Source organism: Haliotis asinina, chromosome 3 (assembly GCF_037392515.1).
Source record: "Haliotis asinina isolate JCU_RB_2024 chromosome 3, JCU_Hal_asi_v2, whole genome shotgun sequence".
Lineage (NCBI taxonomy): Eukaryota > Metazoa > Mollusca > Gastropoda > Lepetellida > Haliotidae > Haliotis > Haliotis asinina.
The window spans coordinates 21,993,715-22,018,262 of NC_090282.1; the positions used below are offsets into that span (position 1 = coordinate 21,993,715).

The 24,548-nt window shown below is 37.9% G+C and overlaps 1 protein-coding gene across 1 annotated transcript in view; it reads left to right on the forward strand.

The window, feature by feature from the left end:
• LOC137277669 (phosphatidylserine synthase 1-like) overlaps positions 1-24,548 on the forward strand; it is a 63,788-nt gene that overhangs the window by 1,815 nt on the left and 37,425 nt on the right. The window contains exon 2 of the mRNA XM_067809534.1: positions 15,779-15,870. Within this exon, the coding sequence (XP_067665635.1) occupies positions 15,779-15,870 (92 nt within the window). The remainder of the gene's footprint in view (positions 1-15,778; positions 15,871-24,548) is intronic.

The window sequence follows — 24,548 nt, forward strand, 5'->3', positions numbered from 1 at the left end:
AATCTCCTGTAATACGAGGACAGGGAACACCGGGGATTGTTACATTAGCATGATTGGTATTGTGCAGTCACACAGACACATTTGGTCACTGTTTCCCAGGCTGCGTCCCGTCTTAATACTTATTGAATGAGAGTGTTAATGCCTTGATCACAGTACATCATGCCGAAAACATATCAGACCTTCAATGTAGGGCATTATTCATGTGGATAGTCAGTAAGTCTAGATATTGTGAATAGACAATAACTAGTGGAAGGTATAAAACATTATATACTCTATGTATAATGCGACAAAGTTAGGGAATGACGACACGATTAACTGATTTTATCAATTTTTAGTTTCATGGCAATTATGAGTGCTTAGTCGAGCAGGATTCTTAAAGACAGATGATGTTTTGACAAAACAGGTTATACAACCCAGCCATAATTAGCTGTTTATCACAAGATGGATGTCTCTCAAGGTGTCAATTGTGATGCAACACAAGGATTTCTGACAACTATAATCATGATAATTGATCATTAGTCGATACACTAACATTCATACTTTTCTCATATCTAGCACCCTACATTCACCCCCTTCCCATTTATAGCAGTCTATACTCATCCCCTTCCCAAATCTAGCAGGCTACAACCACCCCTTCCCAAATCTAGCATTCTACACCCACCCTTTCCCATCTATAGCAGCCTATACTTGTCCCCTTCCCAAACATAGAAGCCTACGCCCCTACACACCTATAGCAGCCTTCACTCATCCCCTTCCCAGCCCTTTTCAGCCTACACTCAGCCCTTCTCTAGCAGCATTCACCCTTCCCCTTCCCATCTATAACAGTCTTCTAGCAGCCTTTACCCTTCCCCTTCCCATCTATAACAGCCTTCACCCATCCCTTTCCTAGCTTTAACAATAACAGCCTGCATTCATCTCCTTCCCAGAGCTACAATCATCCCTTTCCCAGTTTTAGCCGCCTACACCCATTCCCTTCCCATCTATAGCAGCCTACATTCAAATTAGTGAATTTAGTGGAACTGAATAAGAAAAGCACTTAAAGAAGTGAATAAGCAAAATCTGTAACATTCTGACAGTTTTGTCTATCCACTAACTATGAGAAGAGGTTAACATTATTCCAGTGGAAGAGTTTTGAAAACATGTTTTCTGTAGCTGGTTATGACAGAGACTCTTTGAGTTGCATATGACAGGGAAATTAAATGATCTGTTAGTGCCTCTAGTCTATGTCTAGACAGATTAGTGCTGTGTGAAACTGACACATTATTTCTGGGTAATAAAAGTAATCATTCACCAACATTGAAATTCGGCTGGGTTCTTGCTGTTTACTATGATATTGAAGTCAAAGGCTTTCCCAGTCTTATATGTTTAGCATTAGGGACATAGACTTCTTCATGTGTCTGCATAGTTTATGTACACACTGTTATTTAACATAGATTCCGAGTCAGTTGGCTGGGAGAGAGTGTTTGCAGTGACTTGGGTCAAGTTTGTGAGGACTTCTAGTTGCAGGTATCTGTCCTGAACTGTCAGCCCATTAAATTCTAACAATGTCTGTATGTACATGACATAGACAATATTTAACACAAGACACATCATGCCCCCATGATCTGTTGATGATGGGACATATGTTACCAACAGATGAGACAAGTGTAAGAACAGAGATATTAAGTATGTCCAGCAGGGACATTTTACAGCAAGGACAATGCTACCATTATGCTGGTGAGTGGACAGGTTTATGTAACGAATGATGCCCCGGTATCTGTGGCCTCACTGACAATGGGATGTACACAGCGCAGTGATCTTTTTCCATTGAATGACCGACAGGGAACACCATTTCCTTCTTTGTATGAGTCAGTGAACAATAGGGAGGACAAGGAGACAGATGTTTAGTAGTTGGACTATTGCTATTGTGGTTAATCTTGCACAGGACTATTTGCTCAGTCTGTCCAGTGGGTAGGGGACTAATTAAAAATTCAGAATTAGATAATTATGATCAGGCTTTTATTGATTTAGCTATGGTAACAATATAAGCCTTCCAGTTTGATTCATGATTCATGGGACTTCAGGGTTAGAACAGGTCCCCAGCATTACCTCCCCAGCAACCTGTACTCGTTGGTGTTTGCATATATCCAATCTTCACACTCTTTGACAATGTTATATACTGATTTTGTTTTTAAAGTCGGATTATGGGATTAGGATTTGTTTATATATATTTGGACACATAGCTAAGTAATAGCTTACATGGCATTTGGACCTGTCAAGGTCCGGGATTGAATAGGCCTTCAGCAAACCATGCTTACCATATACAGCAACTATGCTTGTCGTAAGAGGCGACTAATGGGATCAGGTGGTCAGGCTCGCTGACTTAGTTCACACGCCATCAGTTCCGAATTGCACAGATCAATGCTCATGCTGGCGGTCTGTAAATACTCAAGTCTGGTCCAAACAATCCAGTGATCAACAGCATGTACATCGATCTGCACCATTGGGAACCAATGACATACCACCTAATCCTGTAAGTCACCTCTTCCGACAAGCACAATCACCTTTTTTGGCAAGGATGGGTTGCGGAAGGCTTATTCTACCCTGCGCTTTCACAGGGCCCATCTTGTATGTAGCCCCAAAATACTTAGGTAGTAAACATGTTATAGATATTTCATTCTTCTTTAGCGATGGTGACATTACCACATTAGTTGCACACACTTGTTCTCATTATATGATCCCTCATGAGTTTACCTGGATTTTCAACCCATGAAGATCTTAGATGGATGTCATTGTATGCTCATTGCACAGATCGATAAAGATGGTGTAAGCCGCTGCTACCATTATAGTTTGGATATTGCAGAGTGCAATATTAACAGCAAACAAGCTAAGATAAATACATTGTGGTTTACGATGCTAGTTTCTTTTAGCCCGTGTCAATTGTGACTGTTTATCTTTTCTTAGCACATGTGAGTGGTGACTGTTTATTACAAACCTGTGCTTCCCTTTCTTTCCTCTAGATCACCAGTCTGAGTCTTAAGGGATTAATTGATGACAGCAATCTTTGTTGTTATAAACATTTTAGTATTTACCATTCTTACAAATTTCAGTCACAATAGTCTGCTGTTAGAGTTAACATAATCATGTGTTGGCAACTCATTCAAGTCAGAGGTACAGTTCTACCAAACAACCTTAGCAATATGACTATCGTAAGTTCATGTTACGGTATTGTACTGAGAGACATCTTTCTTTAAGATTGCTTTGTAAAACAGTACCAGTAAACTCAGTCTAGTTTGAATACTAATGGGTCAAGTTACTCATAATCTTAGGACATTGATGGCTGAAATTCTAAAATGTGGCTCATTAATCCTGTTTTATTGCATAGATGTAGAGTTAATCTGTTTTCAGGGGTTGCCTCGGAGTCAGTTGCAAGTACAAGGCCTTGTTGATGGTCCAGTGAAGGACAAGTATGGTGTGCACGGCTCATAATACAATGAAGAAAAAAGTTGATTGTCTAATGTCTAACGCTGCACTATATTTTAGCTATATGGCTGAGGTCTTGTAAAGTATCAAATTATCAACCTGGACCACATGGTGAAGACTTCCCACCCTGTCCTGTTAGTAGTCTTTTACGACAAGCATGGGTTATTGAAGACCAGTTTAGACACAGATCTTCACAGGCTTGAAGAAATATGGAGGAAACATATATTTGTCATCATCAAAGTTGTGTCCATTAGCATTAAAGTTGAACAACCTTTTGTAGAGAGTGTCTTTCTAATATTTCGTTGTGACTAAGCTTTTAACCCGAGATCATGTTTTTTTAACACATATGGGTGCAGTAAACTATGTCACTTCGAACATGTTCAAATGGTAAACTTTGTAGTTGGGTTACACTTTCTCTGTAAAGTACAGATTCCAGTGCTTTTGTTTGGTTCACTCACTCACTCACTCACTCACTCACTCACTCACTCACTCACTCACTCACTCACTCACTCATATGCATCATTTTCATTAAATGACGCTGTAAATCTTCAAATTTTGAATGATTATGGACAAAACTCTGAATCTCAAAATACGAAACATTTTTTGTGTGATAGTGCTGTATCACAAACCAGTAAAACATGTCATCCGTTCAGGGTCTACAAGCAATCTTATCTGTTGGGCGCATAAGGTTTCCCTCTTACAAATGGGCTTTATTAGTGCAGTCCTTCAGCTGAAAGAAATGTACCTGACTGGCCCTCTGTCACGGACTGGAAGCCATGTACACCATTTCCTCTATTGATTGTGACTAATGTAACAAGCTTTGAACACACCAGAACTTTGTTGTCCATCAACCCATGTTTCTGTTACAAAGGGGCAGTAGGGTAGCTTAGTGGTTAAAGCATTGGCTCGTTGTGTCAAAGATCCGGGTTTGATTCCCCACATGGGTACAATGGAGCCTCTTTCCCACCAATGTGATATGGCTAGGTTATTTCTAAAGGCAGTGTAAAACCCAACTTACTCACTCACTGTTTCTGTTGCCCACATGCTGTAGAATAAAATGAAAATGTGGTCTGGATTTCATTTGGTCTAGGTTTGAAAGTCAGATGTGTTCTTGGCTCCTTGTGGATGTTCTGTTCTTTTTTGTATTATTTTGTATGTTGACATGTATGTTTGTATTGAAATTTTTCTGAAACTAAATTCTAGTTAAGGTTATGTGTCCTGTGATGGTTTACTATAGTGGGGCTCACATATTATTTAGGAATGGCTAAGCATGAATGAACATTTTATTGTACTATAGTGAAGTACCAATACCACCAAGGTGACCAAAGTGTCAGGTGTATCTTAAACTGTTTTCACTAGTATTGTTGCAGGTTGCTAGTTCTGCTGTCTTATTTCGTGCTTATATACACCAGTTTTTCCAGCATCACAACAAATGCTGTCATTTCTGATGTAAATTATAATATCAAGGTCCCTGTATTTGTAAATTATTTTATTGAATTTTGTTGTCATGGTCAGCCATCAAAGGACCAAAGTATGAAAATAATGTTACTTATCCAAACATACTTTTGGACCTGCAAAGAAAAGCACTGTGTGTATTTATGAAGTTCACCACATTTAACATGGAAACCCAGTATTGATCAACAGTGTCCAGTCTGTAGTTGTTTTGACTGGAACATGTACATATGTACTGAAGAAGAATAAGAGTCAAGTTAGCTTCATCTTCTTCAAGTGTTCTTGGTCATGATAGTTCAATCTAGGCTGTGTTCACTTCCATTGATGCCTTAATTTTGTCTCTTTGCTGCGATCGATGAATTCCAAACTCCACAATTAATCTCATTATCAGCATCAGATTCCTTTGTTGGTAGAAATTGGCAACTGCCTTGTCAAGTATGCAGTCAGTGATTCATCAGAATTGGCTGTTGAAGACTTGTGGAATTTTCCAGGGATCTCATTATATAAGCTTGAAAATTACATTCACAGCTCTGATATTTATCAGCAGCAATTTGGGTTCGTGTGTTGAGGTTATTGAGGCGCAAGTGGTGTTTTCCTGTATTGTCTTTGTGTATTCATTGTCGTGAAACACAATAAAGTTAGTGGAATGTATGTACAGGCTTTAATAACTGTCCATTTATAGTTATTATATAAGCATGCTCAAGATGCCATTGACACTTTGACTGCATGTAGGGTGAGATGTCATGGTCAGGATGCCATTTGGTATTGAGCAGTTACAGGTTTAACTAGATCTGGTGTTGCCATAGATACAAGACAGTGTGAGCGCTGGAACTTCTGGTATTGAAAACGGATATTAGCATTTGTATATGAGTGTGCAGATCTATGTGGCTGAGAGTCAACACTGGGGAGAGTGTCGGAATGAACGACTGTTTGGTCACATGTTACATCTGACCCCTTTCTAAATGGCATTTTGTAATCATAGCTTTTGGCCATTAGAGCCATTGCAATTTGCACTTATCAGAGGGGTACACAAAGTACGCAGTCTAGACTACCAGTTGTCCAACTTCCATTTTTGTGGAAGTTGTGCTGGCTAAGTGGGCTAGGAGGATGACTTTGTGTGCTGGCGATTAGGTGCCTGACTCTGAAGGTGCTGGTTTGAATCCCAGGTGGGACTCAACCAAAAAAGTACAAGAACTAAGTACTTTACTAAGAAAGTGTAATCCCAAGTATGACATGTTACATTTGACCACTTTCTAAATATTGTGTAATTACTGTAAACCAACTTATTTCTGCTACTGCAAAGCATGCTACTCAGCCACGAATGCTAGATTTAATTTTGCGAGTGGTTGTTTTGAAACGATCTCTAAATAAACAGAGATCAAACATTATCCAATTAACGGATTAGCCTGGTGTCAACAAGTGTATTGCTTTGTCCTGAGACTTAGTTATGTGTCATGATTGTATCTGTACTTCAAGAGGTTTAGTTGTTGTCACTTATCATCGCCATTTTGTTGTTGGAAATAAACATATTTTTTGTACTTACTACTGCGTGATTTTGAACTGCGATTGACTGTCACTTGCAGTTTTCACGATAATTAGTAGGTCGCAGAATATAGTTGGTTTACAGTATAGACTCTTTCTGTGTTGTCACAATCCCGAGTGTTCAGTACACAGCCCTGTGCACATTAAAGAACCCACAAATTCATTAGTAAATGGCAAGATAGTGCAAACACCTAGTTGCGTGTACAGCAAAGTGCAGTGAACTTGGACAAAGTACTGTGACTATGGGTTCGAGTCCACCCAGGTGTGAATTGGTACCTTGTTAGGATGTGAAAGAGACAGCAAGAATTGTATACTCCCAAGGAAGTTGAGATTGATAACATGATTGAGGGAAAAATACCAGTGCCTTGATCAAACACTAGTTGCTTGGATGTGTATGCAACATAAATATCCAATAATAATAATATAAAACATAGAATAATATTCATGATACAATTTGTATTATACACAGGATACAAGATGTAATTCACATGTTAAAATATACAAAATAAAAGATTCTCTATATATATGCAGATTGTTTGGTCCAGACTTTTATCGCTTTGTGCAGTGTTAAGCATTTGTTACAAATACCAGGAAAGTACAGCAGACTTAAGTGAGTGAGGTTAGTTTCACACTGCTTTTAGCAATATTGCAGTGCCAACACCAGTGCTTAACATACCCATATGGAGAATCAAACCAAGGTCTTGGGCATAACAAGCGAACACTAACCACGCTACCCTGCAACACATAAAAAGCCAGCTAGTACAGTGGTTGAAGACACAATGTACATGGCACAGTATGTATCATACATAGATTAAATGCAAATGGTACAGTATGCAATACACATGACACAAACGTCAAATATGAATGGCAAACACATATGCAATACATGATAGAACATGAAAAAAATTGATTGATACAATAGGCAATACACATGATACAGTATACAATGGCATGATACATTGTGCAATGCTTTTGATATTGAACAAACAATATTTTATGAGGTGTACATGGTACAAAAGATGTACCTTGGTATATCAGGCTTTGGATCTGTTTGTAGGGCAAGTTTCTCATTAAGGGGCACCTGCAATGTAATACAGAAAACAGAGATGTGATCTCCACCCTGAACTAATTTCCCAATGGTTATTCATTGTCTATCATGTTTATAATGATGTTTAACATACATATTGGAGATCACATTATATGGAACACACTTCAGTATTCCTCAGAATCAATTCATGGACCATCAATTCATGACCTATCATGCATATCATGTCAAGTATGCTCTGCCATTGTTTAAAGATTCCACATACAGTGGTGATCATGGTAATTTCAGCAGTTAGTATGCATCATTCTGTAACACTGCTTAAGTCTACAGTTGGATGGCCTAGTTGGCCATATTTCTGTACTGTTATGCTCCTATTTGACTTGAGGACTGGCGGCAAAGCTGTGTGCTATACATGTGTATAGCAGATTGATATTTTTTGTTATATGGTGCATACTTGTCTTTGACTAGTAGTGGGTCTGACCTGTGCCAAATGCTTAGATTCTAAGACATAAATTTTGAGTACCTTATATAAATTGTTGCAATCCAGTTTCCACTCTATTTGCTGTAGTGTGCATGGTAATGGGATTATGCATATGATTGGTATCTGAATAATTCCAAAGTTCTGGTAATCTTGTCACAAGTTGTGAAAGCTGTTGGTGAAAGAATGTATGGCAGTGATGAAGAGATTCTTAAATCATGCAGTTACCAGTCATACAACAAGTAGAATCAGACTAAGATCATTGTTTTCTTGTACTGCATAATCTCCATGAAGATGTTATATATCTACTTTTATATATGTTAGAATAGCAAATATCTTAGGTTGGGTCACATTTTTGTACTTTCTACTAGTTTGTTTATACCATGTTTATATGTAATCTATGGCTGAGGTTCAGTTATATCACTCTATATGAGGCAGTGCATTTGGTTTGGCAGAGTTCCCTCCCACAACAGTGTCAGGATCTGTAGGATGTTGGTTGGAAGTCAGGTTCGCTCCGCTTCATATCATCCTTTCTTTGTCAGCGCTTTCCTCTGATTGTTGGTTTCATCTAAGTGGTAAAGGTCCACAGCGTACACCCCAGGGATTTCCTCCTACAGTAAGCCGACATCCCATGACATCTCTCAAGTACTTTTCAATGCTGTGTTGGCTGACTCAGTGACAAATATTGATTGAGTCTCATTGATCACAGTCTTTTTCATTCAAGGCTTGTAATAATCATTTCTTGGAAATGGGTATGCTTGCCTCTAGGGATGAGCATCATGATGCAGCAGTTTTCTTGCCTGGCAGCCTTCATGTTCCAACAAACAGGGACCACAATGGCATTGGTCAGGAGTCCTTAAAGTCGGGGGATTTTCAGATGTATGATATTAAGCTGAATATTTTGTTAGTAAAGGCAATATCCTATATGCATGAAAGCTTCTATTTTCGCTTGTAATGAGATGTATCAGTATAAATCTTAATGCCTTTGTCATGCATGGATAAAAGTGTACATATACATCCAGTTGGATCTAGAAATCAGTATTGTTAATCAAACTTGTAAGTCCCAATTACATAAATATATGACTACTTAATGCCAGTGACACAACTTAGTCAGTGATACTGTAGTAGACTGTAGAGGCACAGCACCGTCAAAACTTTGTCTTTGATCATTTGAATGAGTGTTCAGTTAACAAAACATTTAATAGATATGGTCCTGAGCTGTCCAAGGAATTACAACCCAAATTAGGTACATATGCTTGTTAAGCAACTCCTACAGGTGAAAAAAACCCTTATTAATATAAATAACCAAACTTTGTTTGATGCCATTTAAATAATTTCATGGTGGCCAGGTGACTCAATTTATTATTTGATTTTTATCCAAGACATTGTCTGCAGGAACATGTGGAAATATATGAAGATTACTGAATGAAATTTTGAATGTGTGATACATTTGTATATCTTCAGTCAATGATTTGTTCCTTCACATCCTGCAGGTGGTGTTTGAAGGTAAGTCAGTTGTTTTGTTCAGCAGTGTGACTTAAGAGGAAAGATGTGAACATCAGTGTTAGACAAAAATATATTTATCTTCCACCCATGCTTGCCATAACATGCACTTTTCATGACATAATGGTCTGACAGTCTCATGGACTTAGTTGATGCATTTTATTGTTTGACAACGGCTTAGACTGACTCTCATGATAGAGTCACTGGATGGTCTGGTCCAGGCTCATTTATTGACATGCCACTATAATCATTTGGCTAGAGTGAGTGAATGACTTAAGTTTCATGGTGCTTTCAGCAATAATCTAGCAATGTCACAGCTGGGGACACCACAAATGGGCTCACACATTGTACCCATTGGGGGAAACAAACCCAGGTTTTGGTGTGATGAAGGAACACTTTAACAACTAGGCTACACCACCATCTCCTTTTGGCTGGAATTGCTAAGTGCAGTGTTAATCATAAGACTAATACTGATCTGTATTAGAATGACCTGTAGCCACACTCTGGGGTAATTTTCTGAGTCTTAGTTAAAACTGTTTTCAAATGCCATCTATCTTCTTTATGCTATTGTTGATGCAAGGCACATCTAGAATCAAGGCTTTCATTCATGCAACCTAATGCATCATCACGAGACTTTCATAGCTAGACCTGTTGTCTGTGGCTCAGTATTCTGAATGTGACACTTCTAATCCTAAAGAGGCTAATGTGATTTTGAACCTCTGTATTAACCAGTCAGACTTGAGTGTTAGCTTGATACAGTGTGTCATCGGAAGTAATCATTTCTGCTGGGAACATGATGGCATTACACATAATGTCATGTTACTGTTCTTGACAGTTGAAGAGTCATGGTATTGATACTTGTTTATTGACTGATAGATGGTAGATGTTTACATGCAAACATTTGTTGCTGTGAAATGGAACATTTTGCCATGGTAATTACAAGCCATATCCACCCACATGTTAAAACTTCCAAAAAACCCGCCTCTTGGAACCATTTACACCACACATGTGATTTACATGTGTGGTGCATAGCAGACAATTATCACTTAATGAATTCCTTGTGAGATGTTCTTCAATTAGTGCATGGGTGAGATGTGCCAGAGTGGTGGTATGTGTGTGAGATGTTCCTGAGTGAGTGCATGTGTGAGATGTTCCTTACTGAATGCATATATGAGATGTTTTTCATTGGATGAATATGTGAGATGTTCCTTAGTGGATGAATATGTGAGATGTTCCTTAGTGGATGAATATGTGAGATGTTCCTTAGTGGATGAATGTGTGAGATGTTCTGAGTGAATGAATGTGTGAGATTTTCGTAAGTGGATGCACGTGTGTGATTGTCCTCGGCAAATGCATGTATGAGATATTCCTGAGTGTTGCACGTGTGACATGTTCATCAGTGTCTGCCCGTGTGAGACGTTCAGTGAGTTACTGTGGTGTATTGCAGCCAGAGGTTGATGGGCAATGAATTGTTTGTTTTCTTTTGCAAATTGCTACAGTTGTGAAATGACATTATAGCTCTAATGCTGGCAACATAGATATGTATTTTAGGAAAGTGTCAGAGTTTACATGCGTTACAAGTTGTATTTTATAGGGTTTTGTGACGGTGATAATCTACTGTCTGGTTTCCAAGTTCTTGTTACAGTAGCAATGAATGGAGGCTGTTTGGAGTAGGGGCTGTGGGGACAGCAACTGCTGAACTTGCCACGTAATTAGTTTGTTGCCAGGCCTAATCATATGATTGAGAGTACATGACTTAAAGTTGGATGGTAGTTTCTTTTTCATTGTTAATGGAAAGTAGAATAACAATTTCATGGGGAAATATTTTAAGATTGACAGACTCTTCCTGTCTGAGTTGTTTTGTAACATCAGTTAGATGATTTACTGTAGTGGCGACACATGTGAAATGTCACTGTCTATTCTAGTCCCTTGACGTCAGAACCACTCTTTTATGGATTCTACTTTGGGGAAGCACAAAAGTCCTTGTACAGGTTACATTATTTAGGAGTACAATATCTCTCTGAAGGTCGCTGGGAATTATTCATGCAGCTTCATCATATTGTTGTCCAGCTGAGAACTTCAGATGAACGTTGTAGTAATATATGTTGTAAAAAGTCCTATTTTGTCATTATTCAAAATCCTGATGATCATTGTCATTAAGTAAAAGGTTCTGTTTGTTTCCCGGGGAGACCCTCTATAACAATAGGTTTTAGGTACATAGTCCTATTTGCAGACATTTTTGAGTTTAGAACCAGCTGACATTATGTTTGAACACTGTAAATCATGATTGTTGCTGTTAGTGGATGTCCTGGAAACACAGGAAATAACCTGCAGGAATGATGATGCATGATGTTCACCTTTCCTTCAATCATTCATTCTCTCACTCCCTCACTCACTCTTACTCACCCCACTTTTTCACTCATTTGCTCACTCAGTCACTCATTTGCTCAGTCTCTCACTCACTCATTTGCTCATTCAGTCTCTCACTCATTTGCTCACTCAGTCTCTCACTCATACGCTCACTCAGTCACTCACCCATTCTCTCACTCAGCCTTTCACTCATTCACTCACTCATTTGCTCATTCAGTCTCTCACTCATTCGCTCACTCAGTCTCTCACTCATACGCTCACTCAGTCACTCATTCACTCACTCAGTCTCTCACTCATTCGCTCACTCAGTCTCTCACTCATTCACTCACTCAGTCTCTTTCATTCACTCAGTCTTTCACTCACTCCTAAGTACTGAGCAATAGTCTGGTATCCAGTGTTAATAATAGAGTATATGAAGATGATAAAATATTGGACCCCATAGGATGCTTCAGTGAAGGCTACATTAGTTAAAGCATGGCAGAACAGCAGCTCCACATGGTATTAATCAGTTTATCATTCAGATGATGTATACATGTTGGATCATACAGTATTCAACTCGGTGCATAATGTGTTAGTAATAGAATGCTGAAGTCTGGCATCCTTCTCTGAAAAGGGAAAATTAACATCATTATTGGTAATATTAGGAATTTCCTGTCCATTATCTTAGGTGTGGAATACTTGGTATGATAAATGGTGCATCTTTTAACATGTTAGTTGCATGACGTCAGATGTATTTTATCCAAACCACAAAGACGGTTTAGCGCTGTGTTATTCCAGTTGTAGAATGGCGGGGATAGTTAACTGTAGAGTGAGTTTATTTTTTTGCCAGCTGCAGCAATATTCCAGGAACATCACGGCAGGGGTCACCAGAAATGGGCTCCACCCATTGTACCCATGGGGGAATCGAACCTGGGTCTTTTGGTATTTTGGTCACTCTCTCTCTCTCTTACTCAGTCTCTCTTTCATTAACTCAGTCTTTCACTCACTCCTAAGTACAGAGCAATAGCCTGGTATCTAGTGTTAATAATATGGGCTCCACACATTGTACCAGTGGGGGAATCGAACCCGGGTCTTTTGGTATGACAAGCGAATGCTCTAACCACTAGGCTACTTCATCACTGTAGATATGATAGTGTATCACAGTAACACCTGACTTGTTTGTGGATTTTTCGATCTCTGTAAATCTTTTTTAATATTTCACCATTTTGACCTTTCCATTATGGACAGAAAATTGTAGTGACAACTGTGAGATACTGATTTGTTCCTGAACTACTTCTCCTGTGGCCAAATGTCTATTCTTTTGATAGAAAGGGCTGGGAAAAAACAAAGGGTGAGGCGTAATATGTTCTCGGTTTATCAGACAAGCTAGATTGAGCAGCTTGAGTAACAATCATTTAACAGTTAGAACGAGAAAACTGTTTAGGAAATGCAGTGTTTAGTGTTTATCGCTGCTTTTGGTCTATCTGTACTGAATCTGCAGGCTGAAGCTCTAATCTTGGTGTTATTGTCAATTTGTGTGTGCATGTAGGCTAACATCTGCTGATGCTGGAGTACACAGACTTCATATTTTGACCACATTAGCACTGTCCTGTTTTAAACAATTGTCAAAATCCTAAACCAAAACCTAAGAACAGACTGAAGCGACGGATAGATCAGGTGGAATGTTTGCAGCAGCAAGACTCTTCACTTACTACAGTTGTAGGAGCATGGAAATACCTTGATATTTTTCAGTTTGCCTTGAAAAGACCTTGAATTGTTTCAGTTTGTTTTGAAAAGGTTTGGACGTTTTAGTTTTTGTTGACAAGGCCTAGACCATACAAATGACTTGGAGTAGCATGTTTAGAAGTTTGAAGTCAGACAGAACAAGTATGTATGGGTGACAACCTCTTAATTCTAGAGCACGACATTTCAATACACGTTCTTATATCGTTTTCAAGTCATTTTCCACACTTGAAAACGATACAAGAACCTATATCAAAACATCGTCCTCGAGAATTAAAGAAGTTGTATATATGTATTTGTTCAATCTATAGACAATATAACTTACAGGATTTGATTTTCATCCTATGAGCCAATACATATTTTGCTATTTATATTTGAAGCATAATTATTCTTGCCAGTATTTTTAATATATGGAATAATACTGTATAAGTTAAAAGTTCAACTTGCACATTTCATTTACAGTCAGTGATGACAGCTTGAATCATAATTGTTCATCAAGAGATTAAGCTTTGAATTTGACGAGTGCCCAGAAAAAGACATTAAACAGTGTTTCATAGGGTTGTAACGATTTAATTCTCAAGAGTTCAAGTAAGTTCGGCATTTTTTGGCGTGAAATCCATCATCAAATAAACAATGTCCAATAAAGATATTACTCATTGAATAATTAGATAGGCATCAACCAATCGCGTTTCCTCTTATTTCAGCGTTCAAAACTGCCCGAGTTTGATTAAATATTACATTCTTGGTGTGTGGAAACAGTTAAAATAGATTTAAATATGGAATCGAAATAGATAATAATGGTTATTGAAAATATTATTTTTGATTTTTAAATCTGATTGAATTGTTGCAGCCTTTGTGTTCCATCAAGGACAAATCTGTATCAACCATGTACAAACTAAAACACAACATCGATCGTCTATTTTCAGGAATGGATGTTCACTGACCTTTCAGCATCCAGAACAGCTGCAGAGTTTATTACTTAGTTCATGTTAAGTGCAGTGTGGCTTCAGCTCAAAGCGTATTATTGTTTAGTTATTTCAGTATCATTTGTGTGTGTTCTGAGTATTGACGGATACAATCACAATATAAAATATATACGTATATATATTTTAATATTCAACACATATGATTAGCTTCATTGTTAATTATGGAAGTATATTGATTAGACCTGTTACAAATCACTCATGTATTCAGTGAATCGAACTGTATCATTCGTAAATTCAATTTGTTATTTGGGTTGACTTGGATCAAATGCTCATAAATTTATTGAAAAGGTATGTTTTTACTAAAATTTGGGTGTTGCTTATCAGAAAGATCTGAAAATACAGTATATCCGTGCCAGAATGTGTCATCCATAGAATATGGAGATACTGTGAGCAGTGACATTGCAGGAATTCTTAACCCTATAACCTTTGAGTGTCGTGTGTTAGGGTATGGTACCTTTAGTAAAACAACATAGACATTGTCATGTCTTGATTTATTGTTTCGCAAAAGCTCTTACATGTTCCTTCAGTCACACCCTCAATAAATAATACATAAAAAGTCCCATTAAATTGGACCATACTTTGCTCATTACGGCAAGTCTATGTTTTCAGGGTTCTCTGGGCAACTGTCTGTAATATATTAAGAAACAATTCCAATCAGTTCATTTCAGAGACTGTACAACATGTATTGAAATTACTGTATGTATTTCCACCCATATGGAGGTAATTTGTAGCGATAATTAAAGGAACAAGCAAAATTTGACTTTAGTACATGTCCATTTAGTTGTTTGATAAGGACAGTGATAATCATGTCTGTGGTCAGATAAGCATGATGGCTCCATTTGTACAGAAATAGATAACATAGATTCGACCCCCTGTGTTATGTTCCATAAACACGCAAGTGCATAATGGAAGTTTGAATGGAAGTCTGTGTAGATTTTAACTTTTGTCTTAGAGATAATCACGAAGTCTTTGTGCTCTTTCGATACAATGTACTGGTTCACAATGTACTGGTTCTGTATCTTTTGAAAATTGGTATACTGATAATATACCAACAGAAAATGTCACAAAATGTAGGCGATTGAGCTTGCTTCAGTATAGAAATTGATCATTGTCTTGTGCTCTATTTAGATTTGTTTGGTAGCTAAATATTTAATTTTGTATTTTTAAATAAGATAACTTCATTTCTGGACTAAAAGTAAGCCTATTTTCTGCCTACAGAGATGACAGCCTACGTGAGGAGAACATCTGGAGTGGCATCTGCTGCCTCGTCTTCTTCTTCCTCATCATCAGTGTCCTGGCCTTCCCTAATGGTGAGTACCTTCTTCACAAACTAGTACTGTTGTTGTATGGTGACAGAATCTCCCGACTCTGACTCTGGTCTGAATATTCAGAACAAAGCAAACAATATGTCATAACTGCCCTGCCCCAACTCCAACTTCTTGTATTTCAGGTGCGAACCAACAGATATTGAAAAGGGATTAAATTATTATTAAAGTAATATTTTAGTATAATTGTTTTTGGACAGGAATACAATATTATCCCGTTTTGTACTACATGCAAATATGTGTGATATCAGCCCATGAAGTAGTTGGCTGGACATGTAAGTCAGCAGTGTAGCTTCTCATATCCCATTGGCTACAAGAATGGCTGAACCGAATTCAGGGCAATAGAATTCCAATTATCTAAGAGATTTCAGTTGAAAGGAGATAAAAAGTTATTAATTATTGAGAATGTATCTGTACAAGTTTTAATTGTAAGAATGTGTTTGTAATTTTGACATTTTGAAAACATTTGCATTTTACAAGTCTCAAATAAAAGATGATTCAAATGTAATTACAGTCAAAGTCGCAGCCTTACACACTGTTACATTCCTTAAAGCAACTGGTGTCAGGTGGAGACCTTCTTTGGACAATTGTTCCCTATCTTTGCAGAGGATATTGCAGATTCACACTATGTTGACAGGCCGATAAAGATTACGACTGTCGTGGCTGAAAAACAGTCAAATCTTTAGAGAATATACACCATAAGCAGACTTCTGCTACTTCACATTACATATGGGGAACCTTCAGTTGAAGTGACACTAGAACTTATTCAGCTGACTCTGCCACATTGACGTCATCTGCTGATTGTTCAAGCATACATTTGACAGAAGGGTTATCAGAAGTAACATCCTCTTACAAACTAATCATGGTGAGTGTTCATTCCAGGCCATGTCCTTGCAGTGTTTTCCAGACCTGCCTACCCCACTAGCATTCAGAGTTGGGCCAACATTGGCAGTCATTGCTAACTGGGTTGCCTTCAAAGTGTATTCATGGTGGCTAGAAGTGTATTTTGAGGTGTAAAAGTGTGTACTCTCATAATAAATATAATCTGGCTCCTTCCAGCATGTTTCCAGAATGTTCAATATCAATGTCTGCATGGCAGTATGTACAATCCACCTTCTTGGCCCCTTTACTTGACCTGCTTATTCCATTTAAGGATGGAAGTGTATTTTTCAGTAAACTTCTGATCGAAGGATAATGTTTGGATTTTCAATTTGAGGGCTTTGTCAACAGCCATGCTGTTGCCATTTTTAAGCATTCGGAATATAGTGGTAGGACTCGGGTATGCATGTTGCTGGCAGTGATAAACAATATTGAAAGAAAAGACAAGGATGTTCTCACTGGTGGTTAAGACAAAAACTTGAACTACAGTGTGGCATGAAACTATTTTGTGACAAATGTAACTTAAATCGGGTACAATCTGCTATGTGGGTATCTAATCATATTTACTGATAAAAGTGGTACAAAATAGGCAGGTTTAGCTTCCTCCCAATGCTCATGGAAAGCTGCTTGTTCTCAGTGATCAATCTCCTGGGACTCTTGGGGCACAATCTAATGTTGTGTAAAAAAAATGAACATGATTACTGATTTGAGCCATTTAATGAAAAAAAAACCCAAACAACATACCTGTGTGAGCTATTTAGTGCTGTTATGAAGATGACTACTTGAAATGCAACATTTCCTTATGTAGCTAAGTATGTGAGTTATGTTGCTTCTTCATGGAGTCACTTTAGGAGATCCCACAAGCCTAACAATTAGTGAACATACTAGTAGTTGTGAAGAATGTGATAATTGATAGGGAGGAATGGACATTTGCACATGGTGCAGTAAGAAGGGAAAGGATGCAAACATGGCTGACAGAGTGTGTCAAACCCAAGAAAATGTTGTTTTTCTTATTATCAGCCAAAACAGAAAAATTTATACAGGAAATCTTGTTTATCAACTGTAATCCTTCAGAGACTTTTCAGGATTTTTTTTTTTTTCGTAATGAATTGGACACAGCAATCATGATAGGGACCACATATGTCACACAAGGCATGGAAGGTCAGAATTTTGTCCTGATGATCTGAAAGAATTGTTATCCTCCAGAATATGATTGTCTATATTGTGACAAGGTCTTGACCTTATGACAATAGCTGTGATGATCAGTATGTATTGTGATCTACTTACAGACACAATCATCCAGATTGGTCTTGACCTTTCTCTCTGGCAGAAATTTCTGTGTTTGTCTGCAAAGGAATTGGCAGACTTCCCCTCCAGAACTGCTGAGGTGGAGATGCTCAGACAAAAATAATTACATGGCTACACAAGGGCCAGCTTGTTGTATCACCAAGGTCATTGTGACCATTACTTTCTCTCTCAGATTTATTTCTGTTGCAATCCTGAACTATCATCATATCATGCTTGAACTCATGTTGGGAATCAATCGCTCAGAGATGCGTTGACTTGGCAAAGTTTTACATTATGGGATATGCCGTAATTGAAATTCTAAATCTGGCTTGAGGGTGAAGTGTACTTCTCCAACATTGTCCCACAAACCCAGATCCTGAAAACACTTTTCATCATTCAATGTAGGGACTTTGGACTGGAGAATTAGGTGTCCTTGTAACCTGAGGAACTGCAAATCTGTATCAAATGCTGTAGCTTGAAGCATTTTGCTAAATGTTAAAGGACCGACTCAATTGTCAGGAGTATTGAGTTTTCATGTATTTTGATATGTTGACAGAATTTGGACCAATCAATACAGCAGAAAAGCTAGTAGTAACCCTAAGGGTTTAGCCATGTTTAAAAACAAACTTCAGAATGTCTGCTTAATCAAATCTGTGGACAGAGAGTTGGTGCATCTTATCTATACTGGATGTATTCTTCCAAATCGTGCATTTGATGGCAGAGGAGAAGATGATATACATTTCCTACATTTCAAATGAAAACAGTGCAGTGTGGTAGTCTAGTGGTTAAAGCATTTGCTCATCACACCAAAGACCTAAGTTTGATTCCCTTCATGGATACAATATGTGGAGCCTATTTCTGGTGTCCCCTGCCGTGATGTAGCTGTAATATTGCTTAAAGTGGCATAAACCTAAACTCACTAATTCACTGATTACAAAACAGCTATGAGAGCATGATGCTTGACTCCTTGTCGGAGGAATATACTCATGTACATCGACAGAATGAAAGGCTTTGTGACATTTATCAGCTAATGGTGTGTGCCATACTGTCAGCTTGGCTTTTTTCCACATCTATCTCTTTAAGTCATGATAAAAAATATTGATCTTTTAGTGCTATTCATTATTGTGGTGATGATTAGGGACAAATGGATATACAATTGAATTTTGTTCATGTATGAAACGTTAGTGGTAAAGAATACCCAGTCAGGACCCTCATCAGAAACAAATTCATTAAGTCAGGGCTCCAGATAATTTTTCAACATGAGGAGTACGTACGTCTTATTTTTTCAATATAAGAGTACTTGGAAAAGTTAAGAGTACTGAATGGAATTTAATGGCATGTAAGTAATCTTTCATATATGCACCACAACACTGCTACTCTTGTTTAAACAGGTCAATAAACAATATAGCAAAACTTTTCAGATAAATACATCTGTAAATGATTCTAAGACCGTATACCATTGCTGTGGTGCGTGTCTACTACGTTTTCTGATTTTTTCCTACTGTATTGTGCATATTTGTTATCCATACATATATCGATACAGCCCTTATCTAAAGCCCTTTTTAGTATTAAATATGTGTGAAAATCAGAAGAACAGAAAACCACAGAATGATCTGGAAAGGATAGGCATGCCCTGCCCATCTGGTGGTGTGTTCTGTTTCATGAACATGATGAAGTATTCTCTTCCCACAGAGGTTTCTGGTCATATCTTCCTGCCATCATGGTGTGCGTGTTCAGGCTTTGTGACTGGTTGCAATCAGATTTAGTTGTGCAATCAGGGACCTTGTTTCAAAAGTGATCATTCGCAAGGCTTTGGTAATTTCCACATGCTTCTGGAAAACTAGAACCTCTTCTTGGATACGATGCATAAATGTTTCTTGCAGACAGAACTCAGTCATTTAATAGGGAATCAATGGCGTCTCTGTTGCCTTGACATCGGAGAGGCAAACCACTAAAAGTCTTGTGTGTCACGTCAACAGCAACAAATCTCAGACAGATGAGGGATGTTTGTTGTCTCATATTTGCTTCTATTAGTCAAGTTGGGTCTAAGTCAATGTAACAGGTGTTCTGATTGGAGAGAAAGGAGGGAAATAATTTGTGTTGTGATTTTTTGCTGATGGGATTTCATGAGAGGTGGGAAATATGGCTGTATTGGAACAGAGGCTGGTAGGAAGATATGACAAGTATCCTCTATGGGAATGGAATGATGATGAAGGGGTGTCAGCCTAATTCAGCAGTCAGTCTCAAACAGATGGGGATTGTAGGTGACTTCAGTAGAATGGTGTATTGTGGGAAGGACATGATGCAGGATTGGTATGGTGCTGACAGATCGAGAATTAAAATGGGACAAATTGTTAAACAGGATTTGAGTCTATGCCTGAGGATCAAGGCAATCACTGCCCAACAAGTATCAATACTTTAGAACTCAGAGCCAGCTGCTGATTGCCATTATAAAGTGAAAACTACGGAGGGAAATGAAGCAACAACATTGTATGTGGGTGTTCAGCTGAGACTAACTAGCCTCTGAAATGGATGTATTTTAAAAGTAAGGTCATTGTCCCCCAAAAATAAAATGAAACGGAGCCATGAGACTTTCATCTTCAAAAGCTGTGGAAATCTAGACTTGCCACATTTTCAAGACTTGCACAGGTTTCTTGGATATATTTGCTGTAGACGGACTAGTTTACAGATTTGTGCTTTCACATTTGGTCAGTCTTTTATGCAGCTTTTGAATCCTTTTCTTACATATTTTGAAGTTAGTGTCAGCAATATTTCAAGTTACATGCTGTTTAGATGTGTCAAGCTGGAATATTGCTGATGTGATGTGTTGTGCTATGATCAGTTCTTCGAAAGTTATTCGTTGGCTTGTTATATGGAAATTATGTTGTTAACAGATGTATCACTAAGATCTCAAAATGATACCAAAGTGCAATATTTTCAAGTTTAGATATTAATTCATGGTATTTTCTAACATCAGGCAAGGTCTCTTCGTACAATTATTAAATATTCTAGGAGGTCAATAAATCATATTTAACATGTTAATTAAACATGAATTTTTTAATCTGATATGATGTTTGTTTATTCATATTAACTTCTGAAGTTTTTATCAGAAATACAAACAATATGTTGAAATATATTAGATCCAGATTTGAATTGGTCATCAGCAACACATGCTTCTTGTATTAAGGAGCAGTCATGTACTCAGGTGCTGAAACTTTCTGACTTGATTATCTTATTCCAGATGCATATATCGATGCTTATGATATCAACCAGTCTCTATAGATTATTTACAAAGTGCCATCATATAAGTGCAATAGACTACAACAAATGTTAAAAGTATTAAGTCCAACAAAATATTTGAATTATTCTAATTTTTTTCGACTAATTATGACTAATTTGATTCTGTGTTGATTCTTTGTATGCCTCTCATTATTTTATGAGATATATTTTACATGATAATGATTGAGAGATTTATACTCAGTTTGATAAATGTGTTAGAAACTAGCTTTGTCTGTATAGATCTTATCCTCAAGACTTTACCCCCAGGATCATTTTGTAATCCTAGCAGAGCCCCTCTCTCCCTTCCCAACATGTGCCTACATAGAACAGCTGATGGTCAGGCAGGGTTAGGGTCACACTGTCACCATGGCAACTGCCCTTTCCTTGCCCCTTGGAGATTTACTCATCTGAAGTTATTGATTTCAGTTAATGACTGTGTGGAAGTGTTTGTAATTAGTGTTGTGCAAGGCAACTGCTGTCAGAGTCATGTTTCCCTCTGTCCAGTCCAATTTCTAATCTGCTCCTGCAGAGATTGGAGGCGGAAGAGTTAAAGGGATTGCTGGATTGGCATACGTAACATGCTAGATGACCAGATGGAAATAGCTGCCTTGTGTGTTTCTAATACTGTCCTTCTTGAAGGAGTGATTCCTGACAATGGTTTAATAGTTTAGGCAGTTTTCACAAAGAATCAAAGACTTGTTATTTGTAATGTTGACATCCATCAGTAATTCAATTTGACAGTCATTTACATTGTCCAAATGCTTGAGACTTTAATACTGAGTGAGTGAGTTTAGTTTTATGCCCCACTAAGCTTTATTTCAGCTGTATGGCAGCAGTCTAGATATCGAGTCTGGACCAAACAATCAAGTGATCAACAGCATGAGCATCCATCTACGCAATTGTGAACCACTGTGACATGTCAACCAAGTCAGTGAACCTGACAACCAGATCCCATTAGTCGTCTCTTATGACAAGCATGTGTTACTGAAGTTAAATTCTAACCCACATCTTGATGGATATGTATATACTGCTTAGACAGTTTATTAAGTTATTACCATGATAATGAAATGTATTGCAACAAGGTAAGAGCTAAAGAGTTTGAGAATACATGGGGATAATGTTTTCCAAGGCCTTTTGAGGTGATGAAACCGGAGGAAAATCTGAGATAATAACATGAGAAAAATTACTTTCACCTTATTTTATCACTAACTTGCGAAGGAAGTATCATGAAAATTAATTTGTGTGTAGATTTTGGGTTAAATGTCAGTAAGACTGAAAATATACAAGTACTGTGTTGAAATATATTTCAAATCTCACTTAAGATATTTTTGAAGTTCCACCTATCAGGTTTGGTTGATGTATAATCCATTGTGACAGGAAACTCTCTAAATGACTTCATCCTGTCCTGAGTCCATTCATAGCTTCTGGTCCAGTTCAGGACATTAACTTTACAGGCCCTTGTAACTCTCTACCCTTGGGGAGAACCACTCATCACAAAGAAGCAAGAGAGACTAATACAATTAGAGTGAAAGACATCATGGCAGTTAAAACACTCCATAATCAATTGAGGTGGAAATAGAAACTATAGCGTTTAGTGAGTAGCTACATCAGTTTATGTAAATACTTCAGTGGTCAATAAATCTTTGGCTCATTGAAGTTGAGAATAGTGATGATTCTGCTCTTCTTTATAGTATTGTCAAACACGTTTTTATTCTCTAGTTTAGATAGTTTATTCTCCATGAGGCTTCGATGACAACATGTGGAGCTGTAAAAACCATATAAACAAAGAATCACTGGGCAAACTGAAATAGTGTTTCACTTTTTAATATATTTTCTCTGTGAAACTAAACCATTCTAACAGTGATTTTAATTAGATGTGTTGACTGCTCAAAAATAGAAGAATTAAGAAATTTCTACGTTATACTGAATGGACTGTGTAAGAAGTGATGACTGGCAGGCTGCATGGAGGTCAGGGTGGGAGAATGGGTTAGAATTGGTCCTTAAAGTAACCCCTGGCTGTTGTAAGATCAGATGGTCAGACTCGCTGACTTAGTTGACACCTGTCATTGTATCTTAGTTGCTTAGAATGATTCTCATGATGTCACAGGATTGCTGGTCCAGGGTCACTTATTTCAGACACGTTATTAAGCTGGAATATTTCAGAACAAATCAACCAAAATCCCATTACAGTGACAGTGATCACAAATTGTGATTCAAAATAACAGGACAAACAGGACATTCAGTCCTGTAAGTTTCAGATGTTTGACCCACTGAAAATTCACATTACCCACAGTATAAAAATTAACTCTCATTTCACATTTAACATTTGTTATAATTGGCACTGAAAGTATTAACAAATGTAAACTTTATAAACAGCAAACAAGTGTGATGTGTCGCATATGACAACTTCAGTCGAAGTCATTGTGAAATTTACAGTTGGACACTGGTCCTGAAGGTTCTAGACTACCACCAAACTGGAGGCGAATGTCCTGGATTTGTCAGAGCGTCAGACACTATTCGTGAACACTGGGTTACCAGGACTCATTCTGTGTGGAGTGAATTCAGACAAATCATAGGTCTATGTATGGATGCCACACACGAGTTACATGTGATTCACTATGGATAAGGACAGAAACTCAGACACTCTCAGGAGTTACACTGCTGAACAAACACCCTGACACCCAATCACCCATCTGATACTGTATGCAAAAAATTTAATGTTGACCTAGTTATGTCTTGTTCATGTGCATAGGACCACATACTGCTGCTATATACTTTCATATCCTCCAGCACTGACCTAGCCTGTTTCCCAGTCCCAGAACCACCTTGTTTTTCCTACTGCCAAGCTCTTCAGTGCTAAAGCCTTAAGTGAAACAAGTCTAGATTTCCTCAGGTTTTGAATCTGTCATCTCTTTGGTGCTCCTTTTCAATTTACATATATGGGATTGTTTGTTACTATCAAAATTATGTATATTCAGAGAGTAAGCCGTCGTCTGGTTCTGACCATACTGGGTATTATTGTTGATGGTACGGTATATACATAACGCCACAGGTATGTCTGTCACTCCAAGAATTTATTTATTTGTCTGGGATGGTTTGCCCAGATTATATTTCTATGATATTACATCTGAGATCACTTCAGGCTTCCTTCTCACATCAAGCTGGCATCATCTGATACATCTGAATTACTGGTGGTGTTGAACTCAACTCACTCACTC